The 21,553-nt window shown below is 36.8% G+C and overlaps 1 protein-coding gene across 2 annotated transcripts in view; it reads left to right on the top strand.

Annotated features, from left to right (window-relative positions):
- LOC132486294 (uncharacterized) overlaps window positions 1–11,445 on the top strand; it is a 31,554-nt gene extending 20,109 nt beyond the window's left edge. For both annotated transcript variants that reach the window (XM_060093282.1, XM_060093286.1), the window contains exon 6: window positions 11,289–11,445. In XM_060093282.1, the coding sequence (XP_059949265.1) occupies window positions 11,289–11,414 (126 nt within the window). In that variant the 3' untranslated portion in view covers window positions 11,415–11,445. The remainder of the gene's footprint in view (window positions 1–11,288) is intronic.
- The last annotated feature ends 10,108 nt before the right edge of the window (window positions 11,446–21,553 follow it).

A 21,553-nucleotide genomic window follows, 5' to 3' on the forward strand; every position in this document is an offset into this window, starting at 1 on the left:
AGAGTCCAACCTCCCTAACTTAATGAGCTTTCTTCTGACTATATTGCCAGTCATATCACCCAGAGGTCATGTCTTGTAGTTTATAAATCTCAAAAAATATCAGACTATATTTCCAGTCATATCAACCAGAGGTCATGTCTTGTAGTTTATAAATCTCAAAAAATATCAGACTATTTGTAGTTCTCCAAAATACCTGTTGCATTATTTCACACCTTTATGCATACTGTTCCCTCTTTTTCCTTCCCCTGGAAAACTTCTACTCATCCATCCAAACCCAACTCAAGAATCATCTCCTCATCCATTGCCCAGGCTGAGTTTATGCCTCTCTCATCTATGCCATCCCTGCACCTTGTATTTATTGATCAATTAAACAAATATCTTTTGAAGATCTACTGTCTACCAGGCTCTATAATAGGCACTAAGAATAATAAGGATGAATATGATAGCCACAACCCCAGCAAACAAGCACTGAATGTTAGTTAAATTAAACACTACTTACTTAAACAAAGCAATCCTCTACATTGTTTCTATAGCAGGAAAAAGATGTCACATCAGTTTATATAATCTACAAAGAAGAACTAATAAAGTAAATCATTGTATAGCACTGCAGTTGTTGTCTTTATGAGAGTTATAACACAAGAGTTCAGATAAAACTGTCCAAGCCATTTAGATTCATTCATTGTTCATTAATAAACATGCTTTTGTTGATCTTTTGTTGCGATCTTTTGTTGCAGCCTGCAGGCTCTTTGTTGTGGTGCACAGGCCTTTCTCTAGTTGTGGCGTGCGGGCTCCAGAGCGAGCAGGCTTAGTAACTGTGGCGCGGGCTTAGTTGCCCTGCAGCATGTGGGATCTTAGTTCCCAGACCAGGGATTGAACCAGCGTCCTGTGCATTACAAGACGGATTCTTAACCACTGGACCACCAGGGAAGTCCCTATGAAAAAAGTTTTGAGAATAATATATCTAATACCCTTGTAATCATCAGCCAGCTTTATCTGAACTTAAAATTTTGCCACATTTGGTTTGGGCCTTTGTTTCTTAAAGAAATAAAATTATACATATAATTAAAGTCCCCTGTGTACCTTTCCCAAACCCATTCCACTCCCTCACCAGAACCGCTATCGTGAATTTAATTTGAATCATTTGTATGCATGTTTTGATTCCTCTGCTATATATGTATCTGTAGTATTGGTTTGCATTTTTAAACTTTGTATTTATGACATTATAATGAACCTATCCTTCTGCAACCTGAGTTTTTAGTTCAACATTATGTTTTTGAAATGTATTCATTTTGATACACTTAGCTCTAATTTATCAATTTAGCTTCTGACAGCATATCATTACTATTTTAAGAAATACAGAAATACTTATCCTTTCCCCTTTTAATAAATATTAATGTAGATTCCAACTTCTTTATTGTGAACAACACTGCACTGAACACCCTTGTATATGTCTCTTAGTACACATTTACAAAATGTTTCTAAGACAATGGTCTATAGAGTTTTTTGATCATGCATACTTCTTCATAAAATATTCTTGAGAATGCATTTAAATATATATAAATTATATATATTCCTCTATAGTAATGTTATATATTAAAACATACTAATAGAAATTAAAAGAATGAGACAAAAATGAAATAAAATATTAAATAATTTTTCTTAAGAAAATTAAAACGATGTCTCTCTAAGAAAAATTTTAATAATATATTTTAATGATAGTGTGATTAAAAGTCAGATTTGATTACAAATGACTATTTTTTAAGTCTCTAAATATGGCAGGTAGAGTGTTCAAACTAGAAGCAGAGATATATCCTCTTTGTCATTTTCTTGTTGTTTATCTTTGCCTTGTTAGTATAATTAAGCCACATGTCTACTTTAGCTTAGTTAAAACTAAATAATATTACCCATGTATTACCCATAATTCACTTACCCATATAAATTGTAGGTATTGCAATACACTACAAGAGAGTGGACAAAGGGGTCTGCAGTGGCCAACTCTGCATCACTGTGGAATTTCCCCTCTACCCTCAAAATATCTTAACTTTCATGATTTACCATTTTACATCATACCTAGGGAAGATGTCAGTGCCTATCCGTGTTAAATTTTAAATATTTTCATTTTTTTACACAACAGTGTAAATCAACTACACTTCATGTAGGCAAATGTATCAGTCTTGCCCTTTATGCTTTCTGTGTCTTAAGAACGCCTTCCTTTCCCCAGGTTATAAAGATACTCTTATAGTCTCCTAAAAGTTTTTATTTCTGCTTCTTCAACATGAATCTTTAAAACATCTGGAATTTTATTTTTGCATAAAATATGAGGTAGGAATCAAATTTTATTAGTTTCTGTATAAATAACCAGTTGCCCAAGCGACCATTTATTAAATAGCTCAGGCTTTCCCATTTGGTTTGTAATGTCAACCTTGCCACATATAATGTTTTCATATGTAAACAATTTTCGTTCTTTTAATTTGTATGTATTATATTCTTCTGATCTATTTCTATTCCCTTGGGCCAGTACTACACCGTTTTAGTTACTGTGGTTTTATGAGAAGTCTTAATATCTTATAGGGCAAGTTCGTCTACTTTCTCTTTTTTGGAAATTATGTTGGCAAGGCTTACTTCTCTTTTGGGGAATTTTAGATTCTACATCTCAAGTTACACTCACACACACACAAAAATTGTTGGGATATTAGTTGGAATTACATTAATATGGGGAGAACTGACACATTTAAAATACTGTTTTCCCTTCTCTGAACATGCTATGTCTCTTCATTTTTCTAAGTCTCTTTCAAAATCTTTTAGTAGAGTTTTATAATTTTTCCCCTAAGGGTCTTGTACAACTTTTCTGAGATTTATTTCTTGGTATCTGTTTTTGTTTCTATTGTATATGATATTTTTTAAACTACATTTTCAAAAAAATTTTGGTTAATAGGAACGCAGTCAATTTTTGCATAATGATTTTGTATCCCAACTCTTGCTGAACTCTTTTATGGTAATATTGTCTGTGGATTTATTTGCATTTTCTACATAGAAATTCCATCATATATGAAAAATGACTGGATTTTTTTTATCCTTTCCAATATGTATTTTCTTTGCTTTCTTGCTCATGCCTCCCTCTCAAGTTAAAGGCAACTACCTTGAGGCCGTTAGGCTTGGTTGGATAGGAAGCTTATACACTTAATCTGATCTCTAATGCAGGGCACAATCTTTTTGTAATTAAGGTAAAATTCACATAACAAAAAATTAACATTTTAAAGTATACAATTCAGTGGCAATTGGTACATTCACGATGTTGTGTACCCACCACCTCCATCTAGTTCCAAAACATTTTATCACCCCCAAAATAAACTTCATGCCCATTAAGCAATTACTCCCCAGCCCCTAACAACCAATAATCTACTTTCTGTCTCTATGGATTTACCAATTCTGAGTATTTCATATAAATGGAATTATACAATCTGTTGTCTTTTGTGTCTAGCTTCTTTCACTTAGCATGATGTTTTCGAGGGTCATCTATGTTGTAGCATGTATCAATACTTCATTCCTTTTTGGCTGAATAATATTCCATTGTATGGATTGACCACAACTTGTTTATCCATTCTTCAACTGATGGACATTTGTGTTGTTTCTGCCTTTTGGCTACTGTGAATAATGCTGCTATGAACATTTGTGTACAAGTTTTTGTTTGAATAGTTGTTTTCAATTCTCTTATGTATGTACATAGGAATGGAATTGCTGGATTATATGGTAATTCTATTTTAACTTTTTGAGGAATTTCCTAACTATTTTCCACAGTGGTTGAACCATTTTACCTTCCCACCAGTAATGTAAGAGGGTTCCAATTTCTCCACATCCTCTTCAACACTTGTTATTTTTCCTTTTTTTTTTTTTTTTATTATAGCCATCCTACCGGGTGTGAAGTGGTATCTTACTTTGATTTGCATTTCAAGTCATTTGCCCATTTTTAATAGGTTTCAGGGGGTTTTGTAATTGAGGAAAGGTAGAATCTTAATGGGCATCTGTCATTAAAAGGTCTTTTCAATCTAATGTCTTATTATTTGGGCCCAAGAACCATCAGCTTATCCAATCTTACAATGTTCCACATTTCTGCAGTCTCTCTATTCCTTTTCATTTCTTCTTGCAAACCAGCCAGTTGTTGCCTTGCTAAATGTAGCCAGTAAAAAGAACTCACGCTACTACCTTTCTATTTTCCAACCTTTTCTTCTAAAAGGACAGACTCAGTAGTATTTTGTCTGCCTTCCAAATTATCACAGGCAATAGTTTTAGCAAATATTTTACCCTGCAGAGCATTGGTCTTTATCTTTCCAGACTCTAATATCAGTTTCTTCTGTGCCTACCACCTGATGGCTAAGCCAGTGCTAGAGTTTTAGAGTTCTGTATTGATAATAACAACATCTCATCCTACTACAATTTCACTATTAGAGAAACATTAGCTATACCAACATACCTCAAGTTTTCAGTGTTTTAACTCAACAGAGGTTAATTTCTCGGTTGTATAACAGTATAAGTCAGGCTTTCAGTGAGCAGACTTCCACAGGGTAATCCAGAAACCCAAGTTTTTTACATTTTGTGACTGTCATTGCCTTTGGCCCCTCAGAATCTTTCAATTTCAGGTGGTAGCTAGTTAAACAGGGAGTGGAAGAAGCACATTTGCTTTGAGCCAGTTCAACCCAAAATTGACACCCATCATTTCTACTCACAATCTATTGGTAGGAATTAGTCTTATAGCTTTGCATAGGTACATGGGGTAGAAAGAGGACACAGCAAGGGGTGGGGTGAAGGGCCTGAGAAATGTGGTCTGTAATTGGACAGTCTCTTGCCAGCAACAACTCTACATTATGGAAGGGGAACTCAAAGTCTTCAGTGGATAGCTGGCTGTCTTTATCACATCTGGAAGTTTATCACTAAAGGAAATTCTAAAGGAACTATATAAATAGTGGTAAAGGTGTAGGTAACACTAAATGAATATTGACTGCAATATAGGTGATGAGAAGTGGTTGGATTCTGGATATATTTTGAAGGTGGAGCGAATTAGAGTTGCTGACAGATTGGCCATGAGGTGAGAGAGAGTCAAGGAAGACTCCAAAGCTTTGAGCCTAGTTAACAGGAAGGATGGAAATTGAGTCGTTTCATTGCTTTCCTCACGTGAGCCCAAGGGTTAGCCCGCTGTGAGCACTAAATCCTAAGCCCTGCCTGCATGGCAGAGGCCAACATCATCACCTTCCCAAATCCAGAGGAGCTGCACCATCGGTGCAACTTCTCACTGCTTTCCTAGGTTCCTGCACTTGGCCTTACTCTTACTTTCTTCCAATATCAGTTATGCATTTAAGTTTGCTTCTTGGGCTTCCCTGGTGGCGCAGTGGTTGAGAGTCCGCCTGCCGATGCAGGGGACACGGGTTCGTGCCCCGGTCCGGGAAGATCCCACATGCCGCGGAGCGGCTGGGCCCGTGAGCCATGGCTGCTGAGCCTGCGCGTCCGGAGCCTGTGCTCTGCAACGGGAGAGGCCGCAACAGAGAGGCCCGCATACCGCAAAAAAAAAAAAAAAAAGTTTGCTTCTTATATTTTATCTAGCGTTTCTGAGTAGTAATAGTGGCAGGGTTATAGGGTTACATAATCCACTATATCACTGGATCTATTATTTTTATTAGATTATGTTTCTTTCTTATCAGAAAAGAGGCAACACCTAAATCCCAGAAAGTTATAGCAAAAAAATTGAGACTTTTTTTTCACTTTGCTGCCTTTCCTTCCAAACAAATCCCACTTTTATGTATACATTGTATTTTCATGATTACATGGGAAAAAATGACTTCCTCTTTGAAGCCAGTTGAGTAGAAGCAGCTCAATAAAAGATTAAATTTGGGACTTTCCTGGCGGTTCAGTGGTTAAGACTCTCCACTTCCACTGCAGGGGCTGCCGGTTTGATTCCTGGTCAGGAAACTAAGATCCCACATGCCATGCGCAGTGCAGCCAAATATATATATATATATATATATATATATATATATATATATATATATATATATATATATATATATATATATAGGAAAAAAAATAAAGATGAAATTTGACTGAAATATTTTACAATTGTTCTCAGATTATTTTCACACAGATATCACAATCATTCTCACTAAACCCTCTACTTTTGCCTAGCTAAATTAATTTTCTCTCTCTCTTGATCTTTTTGTAAAAGACCTAGCTATTCTTAAAAAGCAGATTTGGCTTTTTAACAAAAAGTAGGCCAATAAGCTTTCTGTCAGTCTGCCTACAGATAAATATGGGTCATGGATTTTAACTTGCAGATTAAACATATACATTTATTTTGGTATCCTCTCAAAACGTCAATAAAATGATAGGTAAAACAACAATTAGAGATTTTAATGTATAAACCACTAGGATTTTTTAGAAAAAGAACAAGAGAAAAGAAATTTCAAAATTTTGGAAGCTAGGAAAATGGGTTCTGAGTACTTAATAGCCTCATTAGAGCAGTAAAAGCTCGAAAAACAAGCTTATAGCAGAAGATATTAAGATGCCAAATGATCCAGGCCACAGAACCTTGGAAAGGATCAGAAATTGGACACACATCGTACTTCTAAAAGGAGATACACGGTACTTCTAAAAGCTGTATCGGTGTAGAAAGAAGAGATTGGGTATAAAGTCTTTAAAAGGAACATTTTACCTGTAGAGCCCCTTCCCGACTTTTTACAGCCACAGTTTCCTCTCCTTACCCCTGACAAAGGATAATAAATTGTATTATCTAAAGACAACAGACCGAAGAGATTCTAAACTCATTTACCAGGTGCAGTTAAGGACAGAGTGATCATCATATTAAAATTAGGTGGACTAAGTAAAAATCTGCATCCTGAATAGGGTGACCATTCCCCAACCTCTCTCCCAGTCAGCTTCACCCAGGCAGGAGATTAGAGGATTCCTCTCTAAGAAAACTCACGAGGCCGAAGAAAAAAGACCTACAGATACTGACCTACAGATATTGAGGCATTCTCCCAGTGAAGCAGTCAGGTTCATACCAGGTTATCCTATAGTGAAGCCCACCAAATGATAGCCCTCACTCACTCATATGGAGTTTCCAATCATCATTTTAGATCATGAGATATTTGAGAAAAATCTCTATAATAAAAAAAAAAATCAAAGTAAACAGAAAAAAGGAACTCAGACAAAACAGATAATGCAGAAGCAAAAGAAAGCTACATTAAAAAAAAATCTCTCTGGGAGGAAGGATAAATTAAAAGTTTGGGATTAACATAAACACACTACTATGTATAAAATAGATAACCAATAAGGACCTACTGTATAGCACAGGGAATTTTGTAATAACCTATAAGGGAAAAGAATCTGAAAAGGAATATATATATATATATATATATACACACACACACACACACACACACACACACACACACACACACACACGTGTGTATATCTGAATCACTGTGTTGTACACCTGAAACCAACACAATACTGTAAATTATACTTCACTTAAAAAAAGCAAACAGGGCTTCCCTGGTGATGCAGTGGTTAAGAACCTGCCTGCCAATGCAGGGGACACGGGTTTGAGCCTCATTAGAGCAGTAAAAGCTGCTGGTCCGGGAAGATCCCACATGCCGTGGAGCAACTAAGCCCATGCACCACAACTACTGAGCCTGAGCTCTAGAGCCTGCAAGCCACAACTACTGAGCCAGTGTGCCTAGAGCCGTGCTCCACAACAAGGGAAGCCACCACAACAAAGAGTAGCCCCCACCCACCACAACTAGAAAAAGCCCGCGGACAGCAACAAAGACCCAACACAGCCAAAAATAAATAAATAAATTTATTTTAAAAAAAGACCTCTCTAATGTCTTGGGAGAAATAATAGAAGATAATATTGTACAACCCTGAGACAAGAATGGAAAGCTATATAAAAGCTTATTCATAGAACAAAAAGATCTTTTGGAAGTTAAAACAACAGTAAAAATTTTAAATTAAATAGAATGATTGTAATATAAAGTTGAGATATTCTCTCAGAGAGCAAAGCAAAAAGAGAGAGACAAGACAGAGAATCAGTCTAAGAGATCCAACATATGAATAACAGGATTTTCAGAAAAAGAAAATGAAGGAATCAGAGGGGAGAAAATCAGATTAATACAAGAAAAAATACTAGAACTAAATAACATGAATTTACAGATTCAATGAACAACAAAAGAGGATCATAGCAGGGCATGTAATCTTGAAATTATAGAACGTTAAAAAGGAAGAGAAGATTCTGAAGGTTTTTAGAGAGAAAAAAAACAAAGACTTGGCAATTAGAATAACAGATTTTGCAAAAGCAATATATGGATGCTAAACAAAAATGAAGGAATGCTTTTAAAATTCTGAAGGAAAATGATTTCCACACTAGACTTCTATACCCAAATTACCAAGGGTAGAATAAAGACATTTCTAGGCATGTAAATTCTCAGAAACATATCTCCCACTCACCCTAAGTTTTCAGCAGAAATTTTTCACCAACAGAAGGAAATCAAGAAAGGGAATGAAATGAGACTGAAAAACCAAAAGGCCCAGCACAAGAGATGGGCATTCCCAGGATACTGGTGCAGAAAGATCTGAAGATTAAAGCTATAGGTATAGCAAACCTAGACCCCAATCAAACCACATTGGAGTAGATCAAAAGGCTCTGTGAGGAACTTCAAGATAAAGCAGAAGGATCCAACAGAGGAGCCATCAAAGGAAGGATATTTTCCAGCTCCTTTGGAGAGTTTGGGAATGAATTACTGGTTGGTAGATTAAAAACTAATAAATGAAAACATTTTAACTACCTACCTATTATTAGCTCTAGAGAAACCAAAAAGCTATACATTAAAGTCAATGTAGTCAAATATGCTCCATGTCTCAGGGAATAGTTACAAAGCTTTAATTAAAAAGAATAGGAAAGAAAGGAAAGGAGTGTGTTTGGGGAAGGGGCGTTTGGAGGTCTGGTAGGAGTTATATCCTCTTTTCTATAGTTGGAAACAGGAAAAATCAAGAAAGATATATATATATATATGGTTTCTAGCAATACAGAGAAAAACAAACAGCAGGAAAAAATAAACAGCTAAATGAGGTGCATTCAACAAGTATTTACTGAGCACCCACTATATGTCAGACACTGTTCTAGGTCAGGGTTTCTCAACCGTGGCACACTCTGGACTGTCTTATGCATTGTAGGATTTTCAATAGCATTCCTGGCTTCTATCCATTAGATGCCCAGTAGCACCCCTGCAGTCATGACAGTCAAAAATGTCTCCTGGGCTTCCCTGGTGACACAGTGGTTGGGAGTCCGCCTGCCGATGAAGGGGACGCGGGTTCGTGCCCCGGTCCGGGAAGATCCCACATGCCGCGGAGTGGCTGGGCCCGTGAGCCATGGCCGCTGAGCCTGTGCGTCCGGAGCCTGTGCTCCGCAACAGGAGAGGCCACGGCAGTGAGAGGCCCGAGTACCGCAAAAAAGAAAAAACAAAAGTCTCCTGATACAGCCAAAAGTTCTCTGCAGGGCAAAATTATCCCCAGGAGAGAACCACTGTTCCAGGAAATAGAGATACAGCAATTAACAAAACACACAAAAAAGAGCTGAAAGTGATTACCTCTGAAAAATAGGATCAGGTTGAGGAGCAGAGCAGGAAAATGCAGTTTTTACTCATAAGCCTTACAGAATTCTGACTTTTCAAACTATATATACACACTACATTAATAAAAGAGAATAAATAATCTAAGAGAAAGATATAAAGTCCATTTATACCTTAATTCACTGTTTCTACACGAGGCAGTATAGTCATGCAATTCTAGATTTGAAATCCAGCTCCACCACTTACTCTAAATCTGAGGCAAGCAACTTAAACCATTCTGAGCCTCCTTTTCTTCAACACTATAAAACAGGAATATTCACCTAAGGTTATTGTAAGTATTGCATATTATTATGCAAAAATACATATAATGCATGTCCTATAGTACCTGCACTTTAAGCATTCAATAAATTATAACATCTTGTAAAGTATATGTAGTCACTAGCTTCCATATGCCAGATCCTTGAGACTAACCACCAGCATCTTGGATATATAAACCTGGGGCTCCCATAACTTGTCATACACTAGAGTCATGAGGCCATCTGAGTGGCATACCAGGACTCATGCCATTTATAGCATGCACTGTAATCATGTACATACCTTGATTTTGTTCTTGGAAAGTCACCATATATACTGAGTAAAAAAGCAGATCTGATGCACGAAGAAAGTTAACTGAAATATGTTAGTTTTACTCATCCAGGTGGCAGATAGCAGAAATCCATGTAAGCATCAAGCAATGTATTTGTATCACGCTATATGAAAAGCAGTTACATATATTTTAAAAATAAAAAGGAGTAGACCAAATGAAAACAATAAAGCTTACTTCAGGGGGTGGGGGGGAAGGATTTTACAATTTCGTGTGACAGTGTTTCATTTCTCTCCACTGCTCCTTGGATTCTTTCAATAATCTTAATAAAATTTAATAAAAGTGAGCTATTTTGTTAATTAGGTTAAGATATGAAACTTTTTGTATCGTACTTAACGAAGTCCATCTCATTATTCATCAAAATATTAATAATGGCATAATTTATTCTTATATCCAGTCTCGATATACTATATTCACTACCTCAGTTAATCCTCACAATCTGGGCTACTATGTGGCAGATACTATTATCCTCATTTAATAGATTTAGTCATTCATTTTTTCAACAAATACTATTATAATTGAACACCTGCTCTATGTTGTTCGCTGTTGGGAATATAGCAGTAAATGAAACAGACAAAAAATCCCTGCCTTCATAGAACTTACGTTCTCAACAAACAACAAATAAGTAAAATGTACATATTGTTAGATAAGTACTTTGGAGAAAAATAATGTATTGAAGAGGAATAGGGCTTCTGGAATGGAGATGGGATAGCAATTTTAAATAGGGTTGTAGGGGATAGTGGAATTTAAGTAGAATCATGATGTAAAGATGAGGAAACTGAAGGTCAGAGAGTAACTTATTCAAGGTCACAAAATTAATAAAGCCAATAAAAGTATAGCTGAACACAATAAAGAATCTTGGTGCATCATTTTATAACAGCTGCTCAGACTTATTGAGACTTTTTGTGATTGGTCAAACCCAAATTAAATCTGTTCTTCTAAATTGTTCTAGTAAGTATTGTAGTGTGTGTGCACATTAATCCAGAAATGGAAAGAAAACATTAAGTTTGTGTTTATTTTCATTTCAGGCCAAAGAATCCCAAAAAACAAGAAAGATTCTTGGGAGGATATGGTGGAAACACTTCAAAAAGATTATAGTCATCACCGTGGCCATTCTCCTTTCAATCATCATCATTCTTTTAAGTAAAATGTAATACCAACTTGACCCTTCTCCCTATCCCCAGCAGGTACCAATAAATTGTTATATGTAATTATAGAGTTCTACAACCAATAATTACAAAAGCCTTCTCTAGTGGTAGGAATGGAGGAAAAGGGGGTTGGAAGTATTTCCTTGTCCCTTTAGTGTTCCTTTACTCTTGTCTTTGTACCTCTCCCATTTCTGTAATCCCATTTGTTTTTTTACCACTGCTCCACTACTCTTCTCTTTGTTAATATTACAAGCACATACCCTGAAATCAGACTGCCAAGCTTCAACTCTCCACTCTGCCACATACCATATAGATGACTTTGGACAAGTTGGTTAACCTTTGACCCTGTTTCCTCATCTTTAAAATGGAGCTAATAATAATAATATCACATCGAGTTGTTGTCTACCACATAGAAAATGCTATTTAAGTGTTAACTATCACTTAATAGGAAAGATGACTGCATTTATGGCATTGATTAAATCCCCATCATCTTACTCCTTACTCAGAAATGACCTTAAAATTCCCTTAAAAGAATCCTTACATGAGTACAGTCCAGATACACATTCACCTCTTCTACATATTCTTTCATTTGAAATGAAAATTCAAACCATTGTGTTTTTTTTGTTTATTTTTTTCTTTTTGCGGTATGCGGGCCTCTCACTGTTGTGGCCTCTCCCGTTGCGGAGCACAGGCTCCGGATGCGCAGGCCCAGCGGCCATGGCTCACGGGCCCAGCCGCTCCGCGGCATATGGGATCCTCCCAGACCGGGGCACGAACCCGTATCCCCTGCATCGGCAGGCGGACTCTTAACCACTGCGCCACCAGGGAGGCCCACCATTGTGTTTTATACTAGGCATTTCTTTGGGTAAAGATTAAAAAATTAGGAAGCTTTATCATTTCTCTAATAAATAACAGGTCATGTCTTCTATTTTACCACGCTAACAGCTTTTTTCTTTCTTTTTAACTGATACACTTCATCCAATAACCTTGAATCACTAAGATTTCTAAAACCCAAAACGTTCAACTTCACTTCACGGTTGGTTACAGGTTTCATGAATTCTATTTCCTAATGGGGATGTTGAGGTCTAAAGTAGGTTTTAAAAATCATAAAAATCATAGTGATCCATGGGGAAGAATAAAAAGATTAGAACAGGGGTTCCTGACTACTAGAGAACTCATTTTAATTCTGATAATGATCAAATATCAGCATTTTAAATAGGTCCCAATTCCTCCAGCACAGTATATCACCTTTCCATTCACAAAATATTTTTTAAAGCATTTTAAATGTTAGAAACTTTTGGAGTTTCTGTAATTTATACCCAGGAAAAGAAATATAGTCTGACATATGTACTAAGTGCTTTGGGGGAGAGGTGTCTCATTAAATTTTACAATGACATGAAGAGGTAAAAACTATTGTTAGTATAATGTAAAGCACATAAAACTGGCTGGCACGTAAGTGCTATGTTAATGTTAGTTCATATTATTATCTTTATTTTGCGTATGAGAAAATAGCAAAGTTAAATGGCATGTTCAAGATCACACAGCTAGAAAGCTGAGATTTTACTGATTCAAGTACTGACTGAGGTATATAGCCACGAAACCCACATGTTTAACTCAGAGTATATTATCTGACCCCTTAAATTAATTGTGGGCCAGACAACACACATCAGTACTATTTTGCTTTGGACCAGGTTAGTAGGTTGTTTGGCGGGGGGGTAGAGATAGGAATCTTAAGGAATATTGTGAGGAGATATTGTCATGCATTTTGCTGCCATTATTTTTGTAGCCCTATAAAATTTGCCTCCAATTATTTCTGTAATTTATAATTATGTACAAAACAATGTGTTTGTATCCTGATTGCCAGTGCATACTAGCATATTTATTGCTAGAAGACATCAAATTTAACACCTAATCTAGCCACCACACCACCCCCAATTTTACATTTTAGGATGCCAAGACCGAGAAGCCTAAAAAATAAATAAAATGCATTTGCAACCTCCCTCCACTTGCAGCGTGTTTAAAGCACAGGCTATCACCCTGGTTCCAGGCAGCACGTCCCATGTAATACCTGTTTTCCTAGGCAGTCTTAAATAGAGTTTAAGAGTTTTCCAGATGACTTCTATTTTTATGAACTGTTGAAAGCTGCTAGGAAGAAGCAAGCAAAGCACTCATTTAGTAAAGTGTTTCCCTATTTGTGCAACATCTAGCAGAATGTACCTGAGTAGAAAGAAACAATTAAGACAATCTTAGATTTTTCATTTATGCATTCAAATATTGTTGAGTTCCTCCTCTGCACCAAAACAGTCCTAAATCATCAGGATTTATTCTAAGTTACCACACTGATAGAGATAACAGATGTTTGAGAAATTAACATCTGTATATAGAAGTATAAGAAATGGTTCTGATCCTAAGGGAAGCTTACATTCCAGTTGAGGCAAGACCAACAAAGATCATAAACATGTTAAAATAACATCTAAGCGATGCATTGTGTGGCAGGGAAAAAATACAAGATAGATAATGATCAACACTGGCTCCAGTCACTGAGGAAGATTTGCACGCTTGTAAGTGGGATGGGAATTGGACCTTATTAGAAATCAAATTCATCTCAATAGGTAAAGGCAGTCCAGTTAATATTAAGTTACTGAGCACTGATATGCCAGTAGCTGTTGAAGTACTTTATTTAATCCTCACAACAACCCTGAGGTGGGTACTATTATTTCCATTTTACAGATAAGAAAACTGAAGCACAAGTTAGGTCACTTGCCAGAGTCCACTGGGCTAACATAGTAAGAGGAAAAAAGATGAACAAATGAAGACACTGCTTGCTGTGTGGGTCGAGAAAGTGGACTAGACCTTGGGAGTTCAGTCGTGCATTCATTCATTCACTCAGATGGACTGCAGCAGAGCTCAGCCTTCGGTTCTCTTCATTTTCCACACTCTCCAGGGTGCTTTTATTCACTCCCATGGCATTGCCTTCTCCAGCAATAACCTTCCTTCTGAATTCCATTTTCTCTACTGGAGACATCCACTTGGAAAATGTGCAACACCTCAAATATTAAATCCTAAAACTCGTATATATTCTTCCTTTCCCCACAAAACTGCTTACTGGACCTTATCTCCTGTGTCTATAAAGGGTATCACAGCTATTCTGTGATCTAGACCTTAGTCTACTGCGACTCCTCCCTTCTGCTTATCTCCTTTTCCCAAATTACTCACCAAAATCACGGAGCTTCCACATGAAATCTCCTGAAGGCTCACAGCAGGGAAGCCCAGAAGAGTGACAGAAGCAAGCAAAAGTAGGGAGTCCCTGCAGGTGCCCAGGCAAGCTTCAAAAAGGGCACTCATCCCCATCATGGTGGACAGCTATGTGTCTACTCCCCTCAAGCTTTTTGTATTCGGACTGCCTAGCACATACAGGCAGACATTAATATTTGGTACTTTTTCATATGCATGATTTCCATAGCTCTTAAACATGATCACAGCAATAAATATGAAGCTTTGGTTTTCAACGCTCAGCATCAGAATCACCTGGGGATCCTAATAAGGCGGTGTAGGCTGTCTGGGCTCCAAATCTGAAGATTCTGCTTAAGGTTGGGATGGCGCCTCAAAGTGTATGTGTTTAACCCCATTCAGTGTATGAAGCTGAGAACGACTAACATCAAAGTACTTTTCACATACCTATCATTTAATGTCCATCCCTAAAGAACATCTAATTTTACAGTTGGAAAAACTGATGCTTGTTGGAGAAGTTCAATTTTATTTGCCCAACATCACAGGGCAAATGACAGAGTGGGACCTCTGAACCATTCACTTGAAGTATCTATTCCATTCAACATATTAAACAAGAATTTTTAAAATATCTACAAAATAGAATGTCCCATACATTCTAATAAGTCTGAAAGAATTATTTTAACTTGTTTTGAAAATTCGTTATCTCATTAGTCTTCGCAGAAGCTAGAACAAAATGCGTTATTTAATTCCGGTCTGACTTTTAGACAAATTACAAGCTGGTTACAGGAAAACAGGTCATTTGAGGGGAAGCCCCTGGTCAGCACCACACCATGACCCACCATGATGGGACCCTCTCTCTTGGCAAGCCAGCACTGAGTGACCCACATTCCTTAGAGTCCTCAAAGGAACGTAGGAAATGTAATAATGAAATGATAGTTAGGTTTTTTCTGTATTTACGTTGAGTATGGGTACCTTGGTTAACATTATTGCTATTGTACATATCTAATTCTATTTGCCTTTTGAAAAATTTGTCTGCATAGAGAGTAAATGCATTCCCAGCCCTTTTAGTGGTTTCATTAATTTGACAGCAAGCCCAGTAGAGGCTAAAGACTGAACATCCCCATATAAAATATTCCTACTCTTGGTATCCTTTCTCATGAACATTCTGGAGAAAACTGGAAATCGCTCTTTTTTCTTCCATCAAAATCTCAACCTGTAATACTGTTTAACCAATTATGCATCACTAACTTTAAAAAGAATCCCGTCATTTAACATTGTCATTTTAAACACGACAGTAGTTGCCTTACCTTCCCAAATAAGAAAACAAGACCTACGTATTTCAAGAAATTCATCCAAGAGGGGAAACCTTAAAAAAAAAAAAAAAGACAGTGCAAAAAATGCATGACTGCTGTTAAGAGTTTAATTTTAAGACAAAAGCACTACATTATAATTTAAACATAATCTTTCAGAAAAGAAAGTTTAGTGCAAATCAAAACCCCATTAAAGCCCACTATAAACTTTACATGAAGATTCTAGAAGTAGGCTTCTAGAACTGGAAACACTTGGTTCCAACAAAATCTGCTTAGGGAGAATATGTCTTGAAAATGTCAAATGGTACAGAGAACATTATGTTGGTTTAGAATCAAGTCAACCAGGTTCTAAAAAAAGACATGCTGATAGGTCTTAATACATATAATTAGTTGTAGCATGCTTTATCAATTATTGTAGGAGCAATTTACAACAAATTTGAGTATTTCGTTATTGCCTTAGCCAATCTCTTAACTACACTGCAATAATTATATAGCCATCTTCCAATTTCTTTTAAAAGGGTTCCACTTCATCAGTTTGAGATTGGCAAATGTTCTCTAAAAATGTGATAAAGCCCTGTGTAAACCCAAGGCCATCCATACAACAAAGGGGCAATTATATAATTCCTTTTCTCAAGTATTTATTCAAAGCATAGCTTTCCATGACATGTTAAATGTCACATTTAGGTACTGGCATAATACAACTGTTAAGTGTCTTCCAATATTTTAAAGAAAAATTTCAAAAAGCCAGGAAAGTAACCTTGCTTTCAATTTCTAAAATACAAACAGAATATAGCCTACACAAATAAAATGTGTATCAACTAACCTTGAAATAAACTCTCTCTCCCAACACCGAGCAACTTAGGTAAGTTTCTCAAAATAGAATCCGATAACCCTAATATCAATGTTTAATAAATGAGGACCTATCTGTACTTTCTCTGAAGACTTTAAAGAATTCTTCCCATGACAACTAAAATAACTGATTTGGACTGCTGAAACAAGGAACACCTTGCTCTTACTTAGGATTTCATTCCTACAAAGTATTTCACCCTTCTTAAGTAGTAAAATAATTTTGTGGAGTCCTTTTTTCATGCCCTTTAAGCACCTTTCTGTCCCCCCAAATTATCTACCTCTACAGAGCTTACTGGAGAAAATGAACATTTAGCAGAGCATTCTGCTCTGTCTTCCTAAATTACATATTCCCTTAGATCCTGCAGTCTTTACCCAAAGCTACTATACTATAGCCACTTATAAAGGGAAGCTATCGGAATTATCTCCTTCATGAGAATCTAAAAGATGCTTATGGACAACAGGGCAATATATAACTAGCCCAACTCAAGACAACAGAAAATGTCAGTTTCAAACAGAGTTGCTGATTACCAATAATAATGGAATGAATGAATGAAGTCAGTGACAAACCAAAGGGGGCAATATGCAGGCGACAGGGGAATGTACTGCCTCTAAAGAGTTTAATACCAACCACCTACCCCCACCACCTCCCTTCCCCAGCATGGCACACTACTGCTCCTTGTCCTCTCGTACACTCATTAGAATGCTAAGTATTTTTTTTTCAAGCTAGACTTAGGATCCATGATTAAAATGCTTGAGTGGTATAAGTTTTATGAAACATGCACCTTTATTTGTCTTTACACGAGATAAAAGTAAAAACAGAAAAACAAAAAATCCTTAAGAAACAGCAAGCTTAACTCTAACCACCTTAAAACAGTCCTTACAACTTCAGTGTAGGTAAAATCACTTGGTGTGTGTGAAATACAGAATCCCAGGGAACACCTCCAAACAATACTGATTCTGATATAAATAGCCTGCAGGTCTCTTTGAAATACCAACCAGATTATAATCAACCCTCCCCCAACTTTCCAAATTATAGGCAATTGACAGCAATATACAGCCCAACCCACCAATTTACACAACTGCATCTTGCTAGAATCATGTTACACATGCAAAATTTCAAACTAGACTCCTAATTATAGCCAGTAGTGAAGAAAGGAAAAAGTATGCATTCTTCTCAACTTTTCAAAAGTAGGTAGTAACAGTCAGTCTTCATGAAGTCTGAGGTCATCCTTAAGTATTAGTACACTGATAAATTGCACTATTAAGTAAACTGCATCCAAAGAAATTTACTTTATTGAGATGTGCATCCATTATGCATGGATCTAGATTTTTACATTTCAGGTTAATCTGACTCCAAACCAAATAAACTCATTACACATTTCAGGACCAACACAAATACTGTGATGGACAGTGGGATCAGTCCTTGTTTTAAAATTCCCAATACCTCAAGGCCATAAACATAAAGTACTTTTGAAGTACAAGACAACTTCAAAGAACTTTCCCAAGCAGTAAAACAAAGCACATAAAGTATAGAATACAAAGACCTAATAATCAGATCCTAATGTTATTGAGACTACCTTTCAAAACTATCTCAGCATGAATGGCACCAGGATAGGTGTCCACAAACTATATTCTAACTTGTATACAACAAATAACAGTGAAGCAATTGCCATCCCAATGTGGAAAGAGTAATGTGGTAATAAGACCTGCAACCTTACAATACATATTCGAAGGTTAGAAAAGGAATAAGAGGAAACCCAGAACCCCAGGAAGAGAGATTAACTAACTCACCTGGTAGTAAACCAAAAGGTATCAGAATTTGACTTAGGACAACAGACCTAGAAAGGGGGGTTGGCAGCTCTAACAGGGTCTACAAAACTGATGGGAGAACTGAAATCAAAAGCTTCCTAACACTGTCCAATAGGTAAATGAGATTTGTTCTATAAAAAACTAGCAAACTACTTGTAAACTTCTACTTTGCTGTCCAAATTTTAGAAGGGTACTGAACTACTTACATTTTGTCTCCCCAAATCTGTCATTACCACACACAAAAAGGGTGCTAAAAGTAAACAGTGCCACTTTTGGTCTCTCCTGAAATCCTACTAAAACCCATTACTTAAAAAAGGGGGGGAGGCAACATAAAAAATATATAAGGTCAAAGAAAATGGGAGAGGGAACTCCCTGGCGGTTCAGTGGTTTCAGACTCTGCGCTTTCATTGCCATGGGCGCAGGTTCAATCCCTGGACTGGGAACTAAGATCCCACAAGCCATGCAGCCAAAAAACAGAAAACAAAAAAAAGAAAATGGGAGAGGAAACTACAAAATTTTGGAAGCTGCAAACCTTTGAATAAATGGCAATTGACTAAGGAGACAAGAAAACTGAATATTCTGTCAGCAGTGAGGATATTTCAGATTGTACCACAGAACCCCCAAAGGCTTATATTAGCAATCGGCAGCCCAGGTATCTCTGTAAACAGAGGTAAAAGGGACTAAAAGAGGATTGGTTGAAAGTCTGTTTCACAAACAGTTAAACCTCCAGATCCCCTCTGTACTGCTGGACAGCTGAACTCTTCCATCCTGGCAGAAACTTGTCTGAAGCAGGTAAGAGAGTGGTCTTCGGACTCAATAGGCATACAATGATGAAAATAAAGGAGTTCAAGTACTTTACTTGTTCAGATCCCTCAGGTTTCTCCCCTCACTGGGATCTCAGAACACTGGCAGCCAGGTTTTTTACCCTCCAGGCAGCAGAGTAGAAAAAGACTTCTCTGATGAACCTGATCAGCTCGAGGAAGGAAAAAAAAATGTATCAAGAGGTTCCTCAATAAATGACACACCCCGATCACCCAGTAGTGAACCCCATGGTTGACAAGTACCCATCCCTCAGCCCCACAAATTCACAACATCCAAGCTGCTTTAAAAATACTGCACTCCTAAATATGAGACAAGGATCACCAAACATTTGAGGAAGATTATAGGCAGAGGCCAAAGCAACAGGAAAGAAAAGCATCTTGGAGGAAACAAACTCTGAAAGTTATTAACTTTAGACTTGAATAAAAGATAATACACACCCATGTAAGAACAGGTTACTACTTATAACACAGGTTGGAGAAAGAGGTCTCAGATATTAGATGACTGAAATTAAAAACCTTAAAAAAAGTTGAAAAATTAAGTTGTAAAAATCGCTGAAAGGATAACAGCCTGCAACGGAAAACAGGGAAACCAGATGCGCAGGGCTCACAACCAAAAAACAATTCTGGAGGAAAGACTGGGGTGGTGAAGGACATGAGGAAAGATCAGCTCCAGTAACATTTCCCAGGACTGAAGAGCATGTTTACACAATGACAGGACCCACTGAGTGCTCAGCACAATGGATGAAACAAACCCAAGATAGTCATGAAATTGGAAAACACTGACAGTGGTAAAACCCTAAGCATTTCACATGAATGATGAAAAATCAGAACAGCATCAAATCTCTTCACTAAACCTTGAATTCTCTATTGAGCCAAACTAGTTATTCAGTTACGAGGATGGAATAGACCTTTATAGATGGGAAGGCCTCAGAAGCAGCAAGATGGGCTATACAAAAGCAAGCCCTGGGATTCAAGAAACAAAGGACCTAAGTTGACAGGAACAAGGCAACGCCCCAAAATGACGGCAAAGCCCCAACTCAAGTTATTCAACAATTCTGAAGGGCAAGGAGTTCAGATTGAAATATAGAAGACCTAAGAAAAACATGAAGCTGATAAATGGATTTGTATAAAGGGAGAGTTTTTCGATTCTGTGCAAGTCTGAAAGTAAATTACAGCCCAGTACACAGAAAAATATTCATCTAGGTCAAGAAATAACACCTGAAATGGATCTAGGAATAGCACTTTAAATGTGACATCGAATATATGGAAACAAATAGTATAAAAATCAAGGTTAAGAACTGCTTTTCCCTAATTCTGTGTGCAAGTGTAACTTTTATAGAAAGTCCTAAGTAGGAATAAATCACCCCCTAAAATTAAAACATTAAACTGCTGGGGGCAAAGAATTAAACCTGAGTACATCTTTAGTTGCACCTTTCTAATTAAATCTAAAAATCACCGGGCACAACATTTTGACATAACAAAGAATCAAAATTAATTTGATAGCTTTACGTTTATCCAATGCAAACAAACCTCATTTTTTTAAAACCAACCAGTTTTAACTTTTAAAAAAAGGTTTTCATGTGGAACATTTACAAACAAACCTCACTTTCTTAAATCTAGCTTTTAATTCAGTTTTAACCCCTCTTTTTAAAAAGGTTTTGAAGTGGAACGTTTACATAAAATAAACATAGTACTGCTTAACAATCCCAAAACAAATTCACTAAGTTAGATCAGGGGTCTGCAAACTTTTTCTATAAAGGGCCAGATAGTAAATATTTCAGGCTTTACAGTTCTGTCATAACTACTCAACTCTGTTGTGGTACAAAACAGCCATACAAGAAACATAAACAAATTAGCATAGCTGTGTCACAATACTGAACAAAAACAGGCTGCAGGCCCCCAATTTGGGTATCTATCATATAAGTTTAACTTACTTCAGTTAACACTAACTTCTGTTCACTAAAATGCTTGCCTAGTTGGAGGTCAATTCTTAACATCAGACAATTCAACTCCACAAAAGGGAAAAGAAAAAAGAAAAAAAAAGGCTGTATAAAAATCACTTCACTCTACTACAGAATTATCAGACCATTTCTCACCTATAATGTACTTTTTTCTGCCTAACTGT

Source organism: Mesoplodon densirostris, chromosome 1, assembly GCF_025265405.1.
Source record: "Mesoplodon densirostris isolate mMesDen1 chromosome 1, mMesDen1 primary haplotype, whole genome shotgun sequence".
NCBI classification, from domain to species: Eukaryota; Metazoa; Chordata; class Mammalia; order Artiodactyla; family Ziphiidae; genus Mesoplodon; species Mesoplodon densirostris.